At 40.9% G+C, this 18,281-nt stretch overlaps 1 protein-coding gene across 1 annotated transcript; it reads right to left on the reverse strand.

Moving 5' to 3' along the window:
- Positions 1 to 153: 153 nt before the first annotated feature.
- On the reverse strand, positions 154 to 4,104 carry LOC104240395 (uncharacterized). The gene is made up of 3 exons (XM_009795235.2): positions 3,692 to 4,104; positions 2,745 to 2,768; positions 154 to 790 (listed from the first exon to the last, which is right to left on the reverse strand). The coding sequence occupies exons 1-3, from the start codon at positions 3,894 to 3,896 to the stop codon at positions 444 to 446; spliced, it is 576 nt and encodes a 191-aa protein (XP_009793537.1). The 5' UTR covers positions 3,897 to 4,104; the 3' UTR covers positions 154 to 443.
- Positions 4,105 to 18,281: the final 14,177 nt, after the last annotated feature.

Consider the following 18,281-nt stretch of genomic DNA (forward strand, 5'->3'; position numbering starts at 1 on the left):
AGCATAGCAGGTAAATCAGCTAGCATGTCAGAATTGCTTTCACCAGCCTCAAAAACATGTATAAATACGACGGTACTTCATGATTTACCTTCATCTCCACGGATATAGAAGGATGATAAATGACAATCTTACAGATGAAAATTTGTATGGCAGTTGACGACAATCTACACTCAAAATTTTACTAGTGGAATTTTAACACAGCAGGATAAATAGAAAGGCTTTGCCTTACAGTGTAACGGCAATCTGTTTCAGATGACTAGATATATAGAGATAGAAATAATATAGTGGCCTCTACACTAAACTTGGGTGTACAGTTCAAAACAGATGGAATCCATTAGTGTGACGACACATTTTGAGCTGAGATTTAACTATAGACAACTTTGTTGCCACCAGAACCTGGCACCAGATCAAGTGGAGATATGCTACTTGAGGCCATGGCGATGTTACATAGTCTGTACATTTCCCTGGGATTGAGTGTGAGACTTGGCTGCCCCTTCTTTCCATCCTTTTTGGCGTGCCCTCATCTCCCATGTAGCAGTGAGTTTCTTTTGTGCCAATAAAGCTATCTCAGCTTTTTCTCTTGCCTCTTCACATGTCTCCATTCCAGAATTGCACTTGTCTGCCTCTTTCATATATTGGGATGTCAACTTTTTTGCTTCAAGGAGTGCCATGTCAGCCTTCCGCTGATTTTCCAAGGCTTCAGCTTCTCGCAATTTAAGTTCCTCAGACAACAAGTCAGCAAAGTTCTTTTCTGTGTCTTCACCAACATCTGGATCACGCTTGGCACAATCTGCAAAACATTGAAATAAGAATGGAAATCCAAGATTTTAGATCTCAAGTAAAAAAATATAGATTTCAATCCTCAAAAAGAAGAGTTAATGGCTACTAGAATGAAAGAACAAAAATATACGAGGTTTGTTGTTAAAGCGAAGAAATTCACATTTTTTTGATAGGTTGGAAAGAAAATTCACATTTACTCTAGGATATTTTGAACATGTTCAGCTTATTAAGATGTCAATCACTGCAGAGTTGCAGATCATCAAGAGATTTGCACAATTCCAACGCATAACAGAATCGAATAAATCATGGCATAAGTCCTCAAACTCAACCATCACTTTTGAGATGTTTGTTTGGCATATGCAACTAATAAATGTGTTTACAACAACGATGCTCAAAATGTCCTTTTCTCAAAATGAAAAATTTTCACCTACCAAGTACTAAAAAGTCTCATGTCTCTAGTCATAAGATATCCTCTACCTTTTTCTTTAAAAGTTAAATAATTTTATTAATGTGAGAAAAAGTCCGATATACAAGCTGCATGCTATAGAACCTACACAACTATATGGCTCTCTACAAATGGCACCCAAGAGTGTGCCCTACTAGTCAATGAAATAGACGCAAGCGTTGTAGACCAAGATTCATGTCTCAACAAAGACAAAAAGCACTATAGTGATTCCTTTCCATCTGCTTAAGCCTAGTGGATAAGTTACTTGGTACCTACGATGATGGGAAGGAGCAGGTACCTAGTGGAATAGTCAAGTTGTGGCTTGGACACCACCCTAATAAATAAATAGTTCTATACAAATGTCACTCAAGCTTCTATTCAGACATGATCTTCATAGCGCACCAAAAGCTAACTAAGACTAAGAGACTATTCGTCAAATGTACAAGTTATCATCTATTTTAAAAATAAAAAAAAAGGAAATGTTACACAGATGAGATGAATCTGAACATAAACTCATACGAACTATTTCTCTTTCTTGTCCGTTTAAAGAAAATTAAACAAAAATCTCACATGTATAAAGAAGATAACCGCCATAAGTCTCCTCAAATGATTTCACAATTTAAGATAATTGCAATTCATGTTTTATTCATTTAGACTTCAACAAAAACGAGATGGCTCACTTACTGTCCCAAAATATGAGTGCTCTTGTCTTAGTAGCCAAAGTAAATTTCACACTGAGGGAAGGAACAGAGAAACTGAGGAGAAAAAGATAGAGAGTGAAGAAGGAAGGCATGTCTGAAAACTCTTTGAAGTTGTTATCAGGCTAGTGACGGGAATGGTCATGGAATTTCTAGGAGGAAAACTTGTACTGAATTTTATGATCTATTGAGTTCTTGTAATTTTATATCCATCTACTGTCATTTTCATGTTAAATGCAGTTGTCCCAACTCCCGATCAAGGGATCCTTTAACAGTCGAAAACAATGTCAGGTCATTCAAGAGAAAACCAAGGGATATATCAGCACATATGTTTTTAAGGTCAATGCTCACATTTTCATGTGTAACGTAAAACGTTCCAATCAAGGAATCGTTCAACATCTCAACAGATGCAGGCAAAGAGAACATAAGGATTTACTTAATTAGTCGAAGACTGGTTACTAACGACATACAGCACAAACCTGATTAGAAAACATCACTAATATATCATCAGTAGGTCCGTTTACATCAAGGTACTTATGGAGTCTACCAACTTTAGAGGGAGAAAGCATTTGACAACACCAACCTAGAACGGTTTGATAACATTTAGGTTCAAACCTGAAATACTACACCTTAATTCCTAGAATGGTAAAATCATGAAAAAGTATCGATGATCTCAATGCTAAGAAAGGTAAGTGCCATCGGACAACATCTAGAAGAAGAAAATAATGCCTCGATAAAAACACTAATCTTGCAGCAGATTACAGAATAAATTATATCTTAATCAAAGAAAATCAAATAAATGCATATCTCATGATACTAACCTGTCAAAGAAGCATTGCTCAAACCTGCACGACAAACAAAGTAAGATGTCAATTCAAGCAATTGTTGACAAACCAATTTCCTCATTTAACCAGATACTCTAAACAAGTCTCACAAAAAAAGACATGGTGTCCAGATCATAGGAAATGACAATTCCACAGTACATGACTAGTTAACCATATTAAGCCTTGACTTCAAGATAGCATGAGTAATAAGAGGAAAACTAATAGTCAAACCTCTCTATAAGAGCCTCAATTGTTCTAGATAGGATATTATAGCGAATTGTTGTTCTAGAAAACATATATCATAACATAACATGAAATTTAGTTCCGAAATAACTTGGCTTTTATAATGAAGTGTTGTTATATAAGGATGTTGTTATAGAGAGGTTTGACTATATAGTATGTTTATTCATTCTTCAATGTTAATAACAAAATGCCCTTTCTCCCAAAATCGCAAAACTACATGTACCAACAAGCAGGACGATTTGGGGAATATTTTAATTTTGGTTAGCACATTCATGAATCAAGGCATACAAATATTGCTAAGAACTATAAAAAAGCCTGATAATTATTGAACCAATAAGGAATTCCCTAATTTGGCCCGAGATTAGAAGTTCAGAACCATAAGTTTGAATCCGTGGAGGTATTTTAGCAGTATTTTGATTCCATATCTGCAGCTATCAGAATATAGAAAGCAAGACAGTGGCAATGAATTAGAGTTCCGCTTCATTTAGAAAGCAGATCAAAACAAACTATTGAGATCTTTCAATCAAATGCCCAGATTCACAAGTGGGTCTTTAACAAAGTGGCCAGATTCACAAAATGGGTCTTTAAGTAAGTGAGAAGATTAACAAAACGGGTTTTTAAATAACCATATTCACAAAATGTAAAAAATCTTCTTAGTTAAGGGCAAGATATAAGAGCAGATCAGGGGCAAATGTGGGTACCTGGAGGAATGAAAAAGAAGGGTTCAGAATTGCAATCACAATTACAAGGAGGGCAAGTAGTAACTGAAGAAGAAGCAGCAGCTATGCCTTCCATTAAGTGCCAATACAAAGGTGGACCCAAAATATAGGCTGCTAAGCTTATTGCCATTAAACCCAATACTGCTTTCAACACCTTCGGACTACATGCTGATCGATTCAACGCCATTGGTCCTCCTCTGTGTTCCCCTTATGAGTGGGAATTTTTTTTGTTTTTTTGGAGTGTGTAAATTGTTAGTAGTAGAGACCAATAGCAGGAGATGAATGAGAGTGTGGAATGGAGATCAGCTATTTCTCTCTCTTCTGCTTTTTCAACAGCCGTGACGCGTTTGGGAATCCACAGTCCCGCCCAGATCTGCCGACGCACTCAGTGAAACGTGAAGTTAATTGCTAGTACGTCTTTTTTTTACCTCTTTTTTACTTTATTTTTTTTATTTTTACGGAGTAGCTGTGGGCCAGGAATAATTTGTTTTTTTAGAGAGAAGGTGGGAAAGGATTAATATTTAATAAGGCAAAATATATAATTTACCAATTACACCCAAATCCCCATTACATAACTTTTCACTACGGGCAATCTTTTACACACCCAACCTTTGTAAGGTGTGTCTAAGACATACCACTTTGCCCACATGGTCAATGCGTGTTTTTACCAACAAATGAATCATGTGAACATGAAAATTTTTATATCAGATGTCAATTTTTTATTTTTTTTAAATCTAAAATAGGGTCATCTTCTTCCTTGTTTAAAAACATTAAATCTGCCATAACTACTCCTTGATGCTTAGACTCACTTCTCTCCCCTCGATTACTTCTTCTCAAGTAGACCCACCAAAATTTCTCATATCTCTCTTGTTGATTAGTCCTTAGCTTTGTCGTTTTTTTTTTGTTGAGAAATTGTAATTAGAATTAAAAAATTTGTAGCTCCAACAACCATTAAAGCTAGACTTAAACTTATGTACAGAAGATTCTTCTTTTCTCCAGACTTGAGCTTTGCCGTGGCTAAGTTAAATTTCTAAAAGGGTGAATTTTTTTTAAAAAAGTCCAACTATTAAAGCTTAGCTCAAGCTTTTCCAAATAAGCACATTCTTTGATTTTGTTAATGGGTGAGTTTACAAATAATTATTATTACTACCTCGTTTGCTTTAATTGAAGGAATCGAAAGAGCACAAATGCTTGATGATGGCAGTTATAGTGGACAAAATGAAGAAGATGGGGATATAATTGTAATTTTATGTGCTATCTTTTTTATTATTAGTCAGTAACACGTGTCACAACTTTATTGGTGCGTGATAGTACACATGCTTTGAAATCTGGGTAAGAAAAAAGTGGTGTGTCTTAGACACATTCTACAAAGATTAGGTGCGTAAAAAATTGCCCGTGGTGAAGAGGTGTGTAATAGGGATTTGGGTATAAGGTCGATGGGTAAACTATGTATTTGTCTATTATGATAATTAAACTGCGCCAATTTCCTAGTATTTGTTTTTTCTTTCTAAAATTAAACTATGGATTACGAGTTAGATTCTTTTTGGCTTAATTCGCTTGATGCATTTTAGAACTACATGAGAATTGTCGTTCTATGCGACCTATCACAGTTTGAAATATTCGCAAAAAAGAAATTATTAAATAAGTTTAATCAAAGATTAATTAACTTTGCATTTGATATATATATATATATATATATATATATATATATATATATATATATATATATATATATATATTACTGTTTGACTCGAAAGATGTTAAGACGTTTTTGAACAAATCAATCAAAGAGGAAGGGGTAAATCGTAACTGAAGATAATAATCTCTATAATAATAATAGGTAAAGAGAGTTGTAAAGTTTCTTTTTATTCAAGATTGGTAAGTTTCCCGGAGTCTCCCCTGACTCTTACAAGGTCTTTTTTTCTCCTTTATATACTAGAGAAAAACCCTTCAGAATTGTAAGTAACCAAATACAAGGAATATTCGGCGGAAAATATTCTTAATGACCCCTAATGGGATTACGCTAGGGTCGTGCAGTTTCTTCTTTCGCCTTAAGGTCGTCTCTCATGGGACGTTGATTCGAAGGTACTCAGTCATTTGTCGTGCTCGTCATAGGTCGAGGTCGGTCAAATTTGGACCCGTACAGCTAGTCCCCCTGCTTATCGGGGTCGCGACCATATGCGTCCTCGATAAGCGGACTTCATGCCTTCCTTTGGAGAAATTTGACCTGTGGGAACGTTATGACGTGGCCAATGGGAGATTGTCATCATGCTCAGCAAAACATCGCGTGGTACACTTCTCCGAGAAGTGATGTTAGCTTTACGTGCGTCATTATTGCGCAGGTTCTCAAGGCGGGATCTGACGGCTTGGTGCTTCGATTCTTATGCTGCTTTGAAGCATGTCGCCTCGATTCTGGTGCCTCCCAATCCTATAAATAGGTGAAGGATTTGATTTTTTGAAAAACTTTAGTCGTTCCTCTCTTGAAGACCTCTTTCATTCTTTCTCACTGGCTCTCATATCCTTCTGCTCTTCTTTCATTCCTCACCTGAAGCTTCTTCTTCCTTCCTCCTTTTGTGTTGATACTCCTTTAAACGATATCATGCCGAGGTCTCGTCGTTCTCGCAAAGAGGTTCCTGAAGCCACCCCGGCATCCACAGTGCCTCCTTCTGACAATGGAGATGTGGTGGTAGAAGAGAGTGACAGCCCTCCTATAGTGGAGGAGCTACTACCGAGGCACCCCTTATCCCGGAGTGACTTCCTCAAAGATCCACCTCCTATCCCGAACCCCATATTTTCTGAGATGGAGTAGGTCCATATCGATGCCCTTCGTGTAAAGTATGACATTTCTGCTCATATATAAATGGTTCCAGCGGGGAGAGACTACGTGGACGTCCATAGACCTAGGTATTGTGCTTTCTATGAGTACCATTTTATGATCAGCTACACCCTTCTTCTCTTCCCCCTAGCAGAAGAATTCTGTAGATTTTACCAAGTTTGCCCAGCGCAACTTTTGCCATACACGCTCAAGGTGCTTCTGCTATTGACTAAGTATGCAGAGTTGGCGGAGTGTAGTGTTTCTGTCCACCACCTTTAGCACATGTTCACACCTGGTTTCCTCAGGGGTACCATGGTGTATTTGAGGCTTCGTGGTACGAAAGGGTTGGTGGTCGGGACGGATGACCGGGCGAGCTGCAAGTTTTGGCACAAGTACTTCTTTGTCAAGACCGAGCACGTCGTTTCTAACTCCGCCAGATTTTCGGAACGGGGATCGTAAGTGCCGTCATTCGTCATATTCTCCTTTCTTCTTTATTCACTATAAAGCTCATTCGCTTGTCGTTTTGCAGCTATGGGTTGTCCACCTCACCTTATTGTGGGTATCAGAGATTGGGTAGCCCGCATGTTGCATCATGCAACAAAAACTCGAAATTGGCCTGCCTTCGTGCAGCGTTACGACTCTAAAGTTTCCTCAGGTAAACGTCTTGCTTACTACTTCGTTAGCCATGCGACCTTACTTGATGGTACGAACCTCTGCGATGACAGGTCGAGGTACTTCCAGGCGGAGGGCGCCGGTCCCCGCCTTTCGACAAGCCATTGCCACTGCAGATACGCAGTTTTTCTTGAGTGAGTTTGTTCGAGAGGGTCGTCCTTAACCTATCCAATTGGGAGATTAATCTCGAGTCGTGGTCGCGAGGTAAGAGGCTTCTTCGGTACTGGCCTCACATCCTTTGGATGAATCCTCTAATGGGGACGAGATGTTGTTGAGGAAAAGGAGGAGGCTTGAGCTGGGGAAGGGCGTGGCTACGGACGCTGATGGCAGCAGGGCATCCCAAACAGCCCCTGTGCCCGTATGCATGGTCGATGCCATTTTGTCGGGGAGATCTCCCCAAGTGGAAGGAGTTGGCCTAGGAGCTGGTTCAGTGCCCTCTGTTGAGGGTGGTGCATCGTCCAACGTTGGAGGGCATTGTGTTGAGGGCGGCGACTCAGGGTTTGGATATCGACCCAGATGATGTTAATGAATTTGTGGGTCGCCATACCTATGTGGAGGTTAGGATGGACAGATCCGACCGTCATGTGGTCGTTCTGGGGAATTACAACTTGATGTTGAATAGCAAACAAGTGGCATCGACCCTATCTCCTCTATGTTCCGCTCCTGAAAGCGAGATGCTTAGGGCGATAAGCGACGTGGAGTTATCTTAGAAGGTCGCTGATATGGCCCTGCAGGTAGGTGCCTTTCCTTTTTTTTTCGTTGTTGGGTTGGTGCGATAATCGTCGTTTTATACTTTGTTTCTAACTCTTTCCCTTCTTTTTTGGTCAAACATGGAGGTAGAGAGAGAGCTTAGAGAGATGAGAAGGACGGGCCTTGATGAGAAGATGTCGTCCAAATATCATCAGTATCAGCCTAAGCACCGGGCGATGACAGACATTTATCATCATGACCCTGAGTTTCAGGTTTTTCGTGAGGGGCTCAAGCAACGGGAAGACCAGTTGGAGCGCAAGATTGAGGAGCTGAGAGAGAGAGGGACGAAGAGCTCATGAAGGTTGTCGCCCGTAATAGTGAGTTGGAGGCCTCCGTTAAGGCGAAGGAGGACGATATCGAGTTGAGCAGGGGGGTGACGACTGAGAATGCCGATTTACAGGCGAAGATGGCCGACTTGACCGTTGAGTTGAGTACTAAGGTAGCAGAAATTGAGGGGCTTAAGGGCGATCTGGACGTTAGCGCTGATAAGCTGGCGGCAGCTATTTCTGAATCAGTATCTTTGGAAGATGCCCTCCATATTTCTAGGTCGAGGTTGACTGAGGAGAAGGAAGTCTCTGGTCGTCGGGTTGTAGGGCTTGAAGGGCGTGTCAAAGAGCTGGAGGTGGAGCTGACCGTACTAAACGGACAAATGGCCTCGCTGAGGGCGGAGGATGCACGTCAACATTCTCAGCCTTCTACGTCTCGTGCCTCAGCCGATCCGGTTGTGCCCCACCGTCTATACGAGTTGTGGGTCCATGCGGAGGCTCGTCTTGATGTGTATAAGGCTTTTCACACTGAGAGAAGGGCTATTAAGGCGGAGGTTCAGGTTGTGCACGCCGAAGATCGTGCAGCTCATGAGTCATGCGGGTACGGACCCCTCACGCCTGACGGGGACGATATCAACTCTGATGATACGAATCGCCTTACTTCGGATTCGTGGTACGAGGACTCTTACCCCGCTGGGGATGATGTGCCAGTCTTAGTTTGTATTTGCTTTTGTTTAGGGTTTTTTGCACGGGTTATTCTTGGGCCTCTTGGTAAGGGCAAATGTAAATGATGTTTTGCTGTAATGTAAAGTTTACTTTTGTCAGCTTGTTTTTTCTTGTATTTATTGCACACATGATATCGTCGACGCCCTCGGCTATTGGGATGTTACTTCGAACTGTTGTCGAGGTGGGATCCTATCGTAGTTCGAACGAGGTCGAACTTACATTGTCGTCGATGGCCTTGGCCATTAGAATGTTGCTTCGAACTATCGTCGAAGTAGAATCCCGTCGTGGATCGAACGAGGTCGAAGTTACATTGTCGTCGATGGCCTTGGCCATTTGGATGTTGCTTCGAACTATCGTCGAGTGGAATCCCATCGTGGTTTGAACGAGGTCGAACTTACATTGCCGTCGATGGCCTTAGCCATTGGGATGTTTCTTCGAACTGTCGTCAAAGTGGAATCCCGTCGTGGTTTGAACGAGGTCAAACTTACATTGTCGTCGATGGCCTTGGCCATTGGGATGTTGCTTCGCACTGTCATCGAAGTGGAATCCCGTCGTGGTTTGAACGAGGTCGAACTTACGTTATTGTCGATGGCCTTGGCAATTGGGATGTTGCTTCGAACTGTAGTCGAAGTGGAATCCCATCATGGTTCTAACGAGGTCAAACTTACATTGTCGTCGATGGCCTTGTCCATTGGGATGTTGCTTCAAACTGTCATCGAAGTGGAATCCCGTCGTGGTTCGAACGAGGTCGAACTTACATTGTCGTCGATGGCCTTGGCTATTGGTATATTGTTTCGAACTGTCGTTGAAGTGGAATCCCATCGTGGTTCGAACTAGGTCGAACTTACATTGTCGTCAATGGACTTGGCCATTGGGATGTTGCTTTGAACTGTCATCGAAGTAGAATCCCATCGTGGTTCGAACGAGGTCGAACTTACATTGTCGTCGATGGCCTTGGCCATTGGTATATTGCTTCAAACTGTCGTCGAAGTAGAATCCCGTCGTGGTTCGAACGAGGTTGAACTTACATTGTCATTGATGGCCTTGGCCATTGGGATGCTGCTTCGAACTATCGTCGAAGTGGAATCCTGTCGTGGTTCGAACGAGGTCGAACTTACATTGTCATCGATGGCCTTGGCCATTGGGATGTTGCTTTGAACTGTCGTGGAAGTGGAATCCCGTCGTGGTTTGAACGAGATCGAACTTACATTGTCATCGATGGCCTTGGCCATTGGGATGTTGCTTCGAACTATCATCAAAGTAGAATCCCATCATAGTTCGAACGAGGTCGAACTTACATTGTCGTCGATGGCCTTAGCCATTGGGATGTTGCTTTGAACTGTCGTCGAAGTAGAATACCGCCGTGGTTCGAACGAGGTTGAACTTATATTGTCGTCGATGGCCTTGGCCATTGGGATGTTGCTTCGAACTGTCGTCGAAGTAGAATCCCGTCGTGGTTCGAACGAGGTCGAACTTACATTTTTGGAGATTTGATCGTATTCCCGTCGGAAGATGTCACATGCCGACTAGTGGAGATCTGGTTCTGTACATACAATGGAGATTTGATTCTGCACATACACTGAGATTTGATTCCATAAATACAATGGAGATTTGATTCCATAAATACAATGGAGATTTGATTCTGTACATACAATAGAGATTTGATTCCGTACATACAATGAAGGTTTTATTCCGTACATACAATGGAGATTTGATTCCATACATACAATGGAGGTTTGATTATTTATATGTAGTCCCTTCATTACTTCGGTTCGGAGGTCATATCGACGGGTCGAGGTAATGAACAGCATGTCGCTCCTTAAGGCGTCCCCGTTGCTGCCTCGTTAAAAACCTCCCCGAGAAAACCTGATTGGGACAAAAAATCGGGTGAGGGAAAAAGAGTACGACTTATGTGACGCCTTTTTTTAGAAGTGGAAATACTTGAGATGGGCGACGTTCCATTTGTTTTGGAGTAGTTTTCCCTCCATTGTTTCTAGTTAGTACACTCTTTTGTTTGCTGCTGCTACGATTTTGTATTGTCCGTCCTAGTTCGTTCCCAATTTTCCCTCATTAGGGTCTTTTGACGCTTGTGTTTTGGCCTTAAGGACGTAGTCGCCAATTTTGAGTGGTCGTACCTTGGCTCTCTTGTTGTAGTATCTTTCGACTTGCTGCTTCTGGGCTACCATTCTTATGTGGGCCAACTTCATCCATTCTTATGTGGGCCATGTCTGTTCCGCTCTCATTGGAGTATCTCAAACTGGGCTCCCCGACCTCGACAGGTATAACTGCGTCGGTCCCGTAGACCATCGAATATGGCGTTTCTCCTGTGTTGGTTTTTGGCGTAGTGCGGTATGCCCATAATACATCCAGTAGTAGTTCAGGCCATAGCCCTTTTAGCTTCCTCAAGCTTCTTTTTCAATATGTTCTGTGAGCACGTGATTTTTGCCCTGCGAAAACTACTCCCAGAAAATTCAAAATAAAATAGTTTTGAGTTGTTTGTGATTTATTTGTATTTGTCTGGGCATGTTTATTTTATTTTAATCAAGAGAAAATACAAAAAATAATGTAGGTGCATGTGCATTTAGGAATTAATCTTGCATTTTTTTGAATTAATTAATCATTGGTTTATATAAAATGAAAAATATAAAAAATACATCTAGGATTCAATTTTATAATTTTTAGGGTTAAAATCATAAATTATTCGGCAATAATTGGAAAATCATAAAAATATGCATTTGTATATTTTTATGTTTAATCGTGTGATTTTGTACTTAACCTAATGTTATTTAAGTTAATTTGGTTTTTAGAATTTAATTTAGGATTTTTTTTAGGTTTTGGGAAAAAAGGGAAAGAAACAAAATGAAAAATAATGAGAAGAAACTCGGACCAGGCCAAGTTCCACAGGCCCAAATCGATGCCCTTTTTACCCAGTCCAATTAGGCTGGCAATATGACCGTCCAAACGACGTCATTTTTGTCACTCTCAATCTAGGTCGTTGATCTCACTTGATCAACGTTCCAGATCAACTCCTCCGTCACCCAACCCATTCCCATCCAAGACCGATCCGGTCTCAAGGGTAAACGAAGCGATGCCATTTTCATTTATGAACGGATCCAAGCCATTGATCTCATCAGATAGAACGACCTGGATTCATCCCACCCTTTCATATATATTTCAAACCATACCCCGCCCCCCACAAAGCCATACCCCCATTAACCTTCGTCTCTGACCTAGAGACATGCCCCAAACACCCGCCGCCTTCAACCATAGTGTTCTGCCCACCGAAAATCGCCTCACGGCGGTTCCTGTAGTCCATACGACCCCATATTTTCACCACTGGTTCCCCTCGACTTCCCCATTCCGAATCCCTAACTCTTATCCCTCGAATCCCAGCCGTGTGCTTTGAATATTAGATCGAAAATCAGGTCTTAACCCTATCTCGTCCAATAGCCTCCAATTTCACACCACAGGTTCCCCAAGACTTCCTCGTTCCAGTCCCACGCTTAGTTTTCTTCGAATCACCCCCGAGCTCCTCAAATATTAGATCAAAAGAATCTACCCAAACCCTAATCCGTTCAAATACCACCAAACTCACACCCTGCCTCCCCCTGACCTCCATCGCTCCTAAACCACCCTTAGTTTGCATCGAATCACCCCGGAAAGTCTCGAATCAAAAGTCTCAGAGTGGTGATCTGAAGCTAGTTTAGAGGCTGAGGTCAAAACGGACCTTAGTTGAATGTGTTCTCGTTCAGGAACACTCGACTAGGGTCCGTCTAAGCCCCAAGTCCAAAAGACATCAGAGGTTCGAACCTAGGCCCCGTTTAATTGGTAGGTTTTTATTTTATCTTCTTTTTTTTGTTCAGTAAATTCATCCTCTACTCCTTTCTTATTTTTTGTTTAAGTTCGAATGTTTTGTGCTTACTCTGTATTTTGTTTCTTCTTTGTTTTCCTGAATGATTCGAATCAGTCAGTATTAGTAAGTTTTGTATAAACTGTAGCTATTCCCGTAATTGCTCGCTATTACTGTTAGTTCAAAGTATGTCATGTGTGATCGCCCATCACTTTGTATATGAATTCAGTGTTTTCATTCAATGTATTTACAGTGTTGTTCATATTTAGGTTTAACATGGAATTATGTTTAGTTTATTCCCTGAATCATTGTTCTTATGTTGATGCCATTTGATCTGATTTAAATTCTAGTTTGAACGATCATTTGAATTCGAATTGAATTGGTTATAGCTGAAAGATGTAGTATAGATTAAAGGGTTTAAGGTTGGACATTAAATCACAGGAGTTTTCAGGGGTATTTTGGGGGTTTTAAAAGGCTTGAAATGTTTAAGTGTTAGTGGTCTGACCGTAAGGGTACTTAATTGACCATTAAACTAATATTTTGTCTTGGCTTGGGGAACATATGTTTAGTTTAACATGGAATTATGTTTCGGCTTGGGGAATATTTCGTATTTAGGTTTAACATGGAATTATGTTTAGTTTATTCCCTGAATCATTGTTCTTATGTTGATGCCATTTGATCTGATTTAAATTCTAGTTTGAACGATCATTTGAATTCGAATTGAATTGGTTATAGCTGAAAGATGTAGTATAGATTAAAGGGTTTAAGGTCGGACATTAAATCACAGGAGTTTTCTGGGGTATTTTGGGGGTTTTAAAAGGCTTGAAATGTTTAAGTGTTAGTGGTCTGACCGTAAGGGTACTTAATTGACCATTAAACTAATATTTTGTCTTGGCTTGGGGAACATAATAGCATGGGGGATTAATTGAATATTATAAGTTGCCCATACCTTTGGACACAAGACACTTGATAAAGGGCTGTAAGGGAATATCATGGGCAGAAAATCTGATAAGGTAGAGGGGGCAGGCCTGTTTTGGGGGGGGGTTATAAATGGGGAGTTTTACACAGTTTAGAGGAGGTTTTTTTATACAGAGGATAGGGGGCTGGTTGTGGACATAAAATGAAATGCTGCTTGAGATGATTTCTGACTTCTCATGTCTTGTTTTAATTCAAAAGTGTAGTGCAGTTATGTTCATTCGAATTTCATATTATTTGTATAATTGGACTGTTTGAGGTCGTGTAGGATTCTTAACTCACTTGATTTGTGTGAAGAATTGAAACACCAGTTTTAATCTGGTTTACTCCTTAATTCGTGTTGTAGTTAAATCTGATACTTGGCCTATGATAGTTTAGCATGAGAGGTTTGTGATAGTTAGTAGTAAGAATCTGATTCTCAAATTGTTAATGATACGGCTTGTAGTTAATTTTGAAATAATGGTAGACATGTAAGATTTGAACATTCTAGGCCATTTCAGTATATTAATCATAAGGACTGCATGAAAGTAATACCATTTGCCATGGTTATATAGAGTTGAACTGCTTACTTTGTAAAAATCAATTAATTGCTGATAGTCGCTATTAGGTTGGTGAATAGCCATGCCCGTCTGCGTACTTAGGTTTTGATTTTAAACGGGTGGTGTTCATGACCCAATTATAATAGCTCTTGAACCATATAATTAACTAGGACTCCTCCTTTTATTTTAGAAACGAACTAAGTAAAACACTATAGATTACTTTAGGTTTGCCCTTTTAAAAACAGTAAAACGAGATGAGCCTCGCTGAATAAACACATAAATGGCGGGGCCCTCGTTAAATGTATATATTAAATATTTAGATTCCGGGACGGGCCGTTTAGCGAATTTCACGGCCCCGTCCAAAATAACAACGTGTTAGTCTCTTTAGGCGCGTATTTTAATAACATTACCTCCCTAAACTTGGGTGCACATTTATGTGACCCAAATCCAAATCTCAACGAAAGTCGAAATGTGTCGCTAACCATGGGTACATTGATTGTGACGTGGTTCGAGATGTATTTCCACGACGTTGCAAACTCCTTTTAAAAATAATGAATGAGACGAGCCTCGACAAACAAAAATACACAAGTTGCGGGGTCCTCTATACGTGTTGGTTAAATTACTTAGACTTCAGGATGGGCCGTTTAGAAAAGTTTCACGGCCCTACCCAAAATAATGATACGTTAGTCACTTTAGGCACGTATTTAATAATATTATCTTCTTAAACTCGGGTGCACATTTATGTGACCCAAATCCAAATCTCAACAGAGTTGAAATGTGTCAATAACCACGGGTGCACTGATGTGATGTGGTTCGAGATGTATTTTCATGATGTTGCAATCCTCGGTAAAAAATAATAATAATAAAAGCGGTACACAATTAAAATTTGCACATAGGTTCAACATGTATTAAAATCAGATAAATAAGTCGAATATGACAGTCGAGCGACCGTGCTAGAACCACGGAACTCAGGAATGCCTAACACCTTCTCCCGGGTTAACAGAATTCCTTACTTGGATTTCTGGTTCGCGGACTGTAATACAGAGTCAATCTTTTCCTCGATTCGGGATTCAACCGGTGACTTGGGACACCATAAATCTCCCAAGTGGCGACTCTGAATTAAATAATATATCCCATTTCGATTGTCCTTTAATCGGAAAAACTCCCTTTGCGCCCCTTCGCGTGCGCCGGTGAAGAAGGAGGTGCGACAGCTCTGGCGACTCTGCTGGGGAGGATAACCCAGAATCTCTGGTTCAGGGTTCAGAATTCGAGCTTAGATAAATTGTTATATTTGGCTTTATCTGATTTTGTTACATGTTTGGGCCTAATGTGCTAAATGCTACTTTTACCGCTTTGATATTATCTGAACTGTATATAAACTGTGCCGAAACCCTTCTCTTCTTACCTCCGGGGATGAGCTTGCTGGTCGAGACTCCCTATTCTGTTAGTGTCAATACCTTAAATAAGAAAGAGGCCGGACAAGTTACTAAGCCGGATGGCCTTTTGGTTCCCGGTATGTAGCCCCCTCCTCGATTCGAGTTGTCCGCTCGGGTACACAATCTAGAACAAATACCCAGGTTATGAACCTAGAATAACTCAGCTTCATGCCGGATCCCTAGTAGGAACGTTTGTTTGCATCACGTGCATTTGACTTTGGAGGCTCAACACAGGGGTTGGGTCTGTCTAGGACAGGTGTACCAAAAAATGAAAATGACCATCCTGATGCATCTTACTTGCTTCTACTTGTGCATTTATTTGCTTCGGACTTGCATGCTGACCGACTTTTTAAGGAAAGCGAAATAGCAGTATGAGGGTTAAGGAGAGTTAATCGCCTATTTTTGAAAAAAATAATAATGTCCAAATAGTGTCGAAACTCTGCCGATTTTATTTTTGAGAAAGTGAAAAAAAAAATATATAGTTTTATTTGCCAATGAAAAAAGTCTGGTTTTCAAAAAGAAGTTTGTTTTATCGACCCGAACTACGTCGGTTTGATTCTCACAGGGTGCGGGATACGTAGGCAACCCTCATCGGGTCCAACCTCCCCTTTACAAAAAATGTCAAAAAAAAAATCGTCATAAATAAGTCGGGTGACGCTGTTTTGGCAAGAATAGCCAAATGTTCCCGAAAGGGACGCCGGAAGGCTGACTTTGCATAAACGGCCACTTTTAAGTCATTTTGGATTTTTAACCGGTTGACTCACCCAACTTTAAAATCTTCATTCCCGAAGTGCTGAAAAGCCGTGTGCGGAGCCGGATCTTAATTTTAATCTGTGAAAAATTAAAAATAGTCAATTTGTTGAGTCAAATAAATTTTATTTCTCAATCACCTTAATAAATGTGCAGGATGAGCACAATGCAAAATGAACCTTTTTCAATAATGACTAAAATCCCTTTCAAGTTGCGGCTATGGTAGGATGATTTAGGTGGTGAAGAGCAAGATGATGTCAAGAAATATCTAAAAGGTCTTACGGGTTTATTGGAAATCCAGCCTCGAGGGGATATCATAAGAGCTTTGGTCACCTGCTGGGACCCGGCACACAATGTCTTCCACCTCTCCGATTTCGAACTCACTCCGACTTTGGAGGAAATAGCCGGGTACATCGGAAATGCTGAAGTTTCGTTGAGGCAAAAATACCTGGTTGCTCCAAGAGCTATCACTGTGCATCGGTTTTTAGATTCGTTAAAGATACCTAGGACCGTCCATAACCCATATTTGGCCGCAGGTTTTTGTAATCCGCGCTTCATATACGACAGATACAGTCATGTCGGAGGATTCAACAACCCGGGTAACAAGTTATGCAGCAAAAGTAACTATCAGAAATGGGACGAGCATAGACGAGTGGCTTTTATGATAACCTTTTTGGGACTTTTGGTATTTCCAAGGAAAGATGGAAACATTGATCTGAAAATAGCCGGGGTCGTCAATACCTTGCTCATTCAAGATGAAAGCACTCTTGTGCCTATGATAGTATCTGATATCTTCTGAGCTCTCACAGCCTGCAAAGCAAGAGGGAACTTTTTCGAGTGGTGTAACTTGTTGCTACAAATATGGATGACTGAGCATCTCTACCACCGTTCCCCGCTCTTGAGTTATGGTTCCTCGAAGAAAACTTGCATAGAAGAGTTCTACACAAGAATAAAAGGGGTCAGTCTACCCGAGGGAGTTACGGCGTGGACATCATTCTTTCGAATCCTCACCGCCAGCCAAATACAGTGGACACTAGGATGGTTGCCTGTGGATGAAATCATATATATGCCAGCCACTGGACCCCATTTCCTTTTGATGGGACTCCGGAGTATTCAGCCCTATGCCCCGTATCGAGTCTTGAGACAGTTGGGGAGATGCCAAATAGTTCCGAAAGATGAAGATCTTAGTGGCCAAGTAGTCGAGATCGGGACCAACGGACAGTTTCCTGAAGCAGCAGTCCGACAAATTTGGAGCGAGTGTCAATACTTAACAGCCAATACATGTGTATGTGATCAGTCTAAAGGTGAAGTTTTGTCGGGATACCTTGCTTGGTTTAGGAAAGAAATCGAGTTTGGGAGACCGGCCAAAAGGCCCCATCTCCAGGAGTTCGTCCAGGTGTCACAAGAACAGTGGGATTGATTGGCTAAAGAAGAGAGTTACAGGGCATAAATAGGCAAGCTGAGGCAACAGATTAGAGACCTGAAATTTGAAAATAGTCTGCAAGTTGATGCCGACCGGGGAGAAAAGAGCAAATTGGCCCAAGAAAATGAGGCGCTGAAAGCCCAAATCCGATAAATGAGGAGAAATACTGACAAACAACAAAGGATTCGGTCGGATGAGCGGTTAATAAAAGGGTTAAAAAGGAAATCGGTGAGTGCCGGGATAATTTGAAGAAATCTGAGGATACCATAACACAACTCCAGACACAATGGGCAAAGAGAACAAAAGAGCACACACAGTACTTATAGCAGGCAAGGAAAGATCATGAAAAGACCATTGTCAGTCTAAAAAA

This window comes from Nicotiana sylvestris, chromosome 7 (assembly GCF_000393655.2).
Source record: "Nicotiana sylvestris chromosome 7, ASM39365v2, whole genome shotgun sequence".
In the NCBI taxonomy this organism is placed as follows: Eukaryota; Viridiplantae; Streptophyta; class Magnoliopsida; order Solanales; family Solanaceae; genus Nicotiana; species Nicotiana sylvestris.

Coding starts and splice junctions, on each gene's coding strand:
- LOC104240395 (XM_009795235.2), bottom strand. CDS start 3,896: ATGGCGTTGAATCGATCAGCATGTAGTCCGAAGGTGTTGAAAGCAGTA. Junction 2,769..3,691: donor CTTCTTTTTCATTCCTCCAG/GTACCCACATTT, acceptor TTTGTCGTGCAG/GTTTGAGCAATGCTTCTTTG. Junction 791..2,744: donor GAGCAATGCTTCTTTGACAG/GTTAGTATCATG, acceptor AATGTTTTGCAG/ATTGTGCCAAGCGTGATCCA.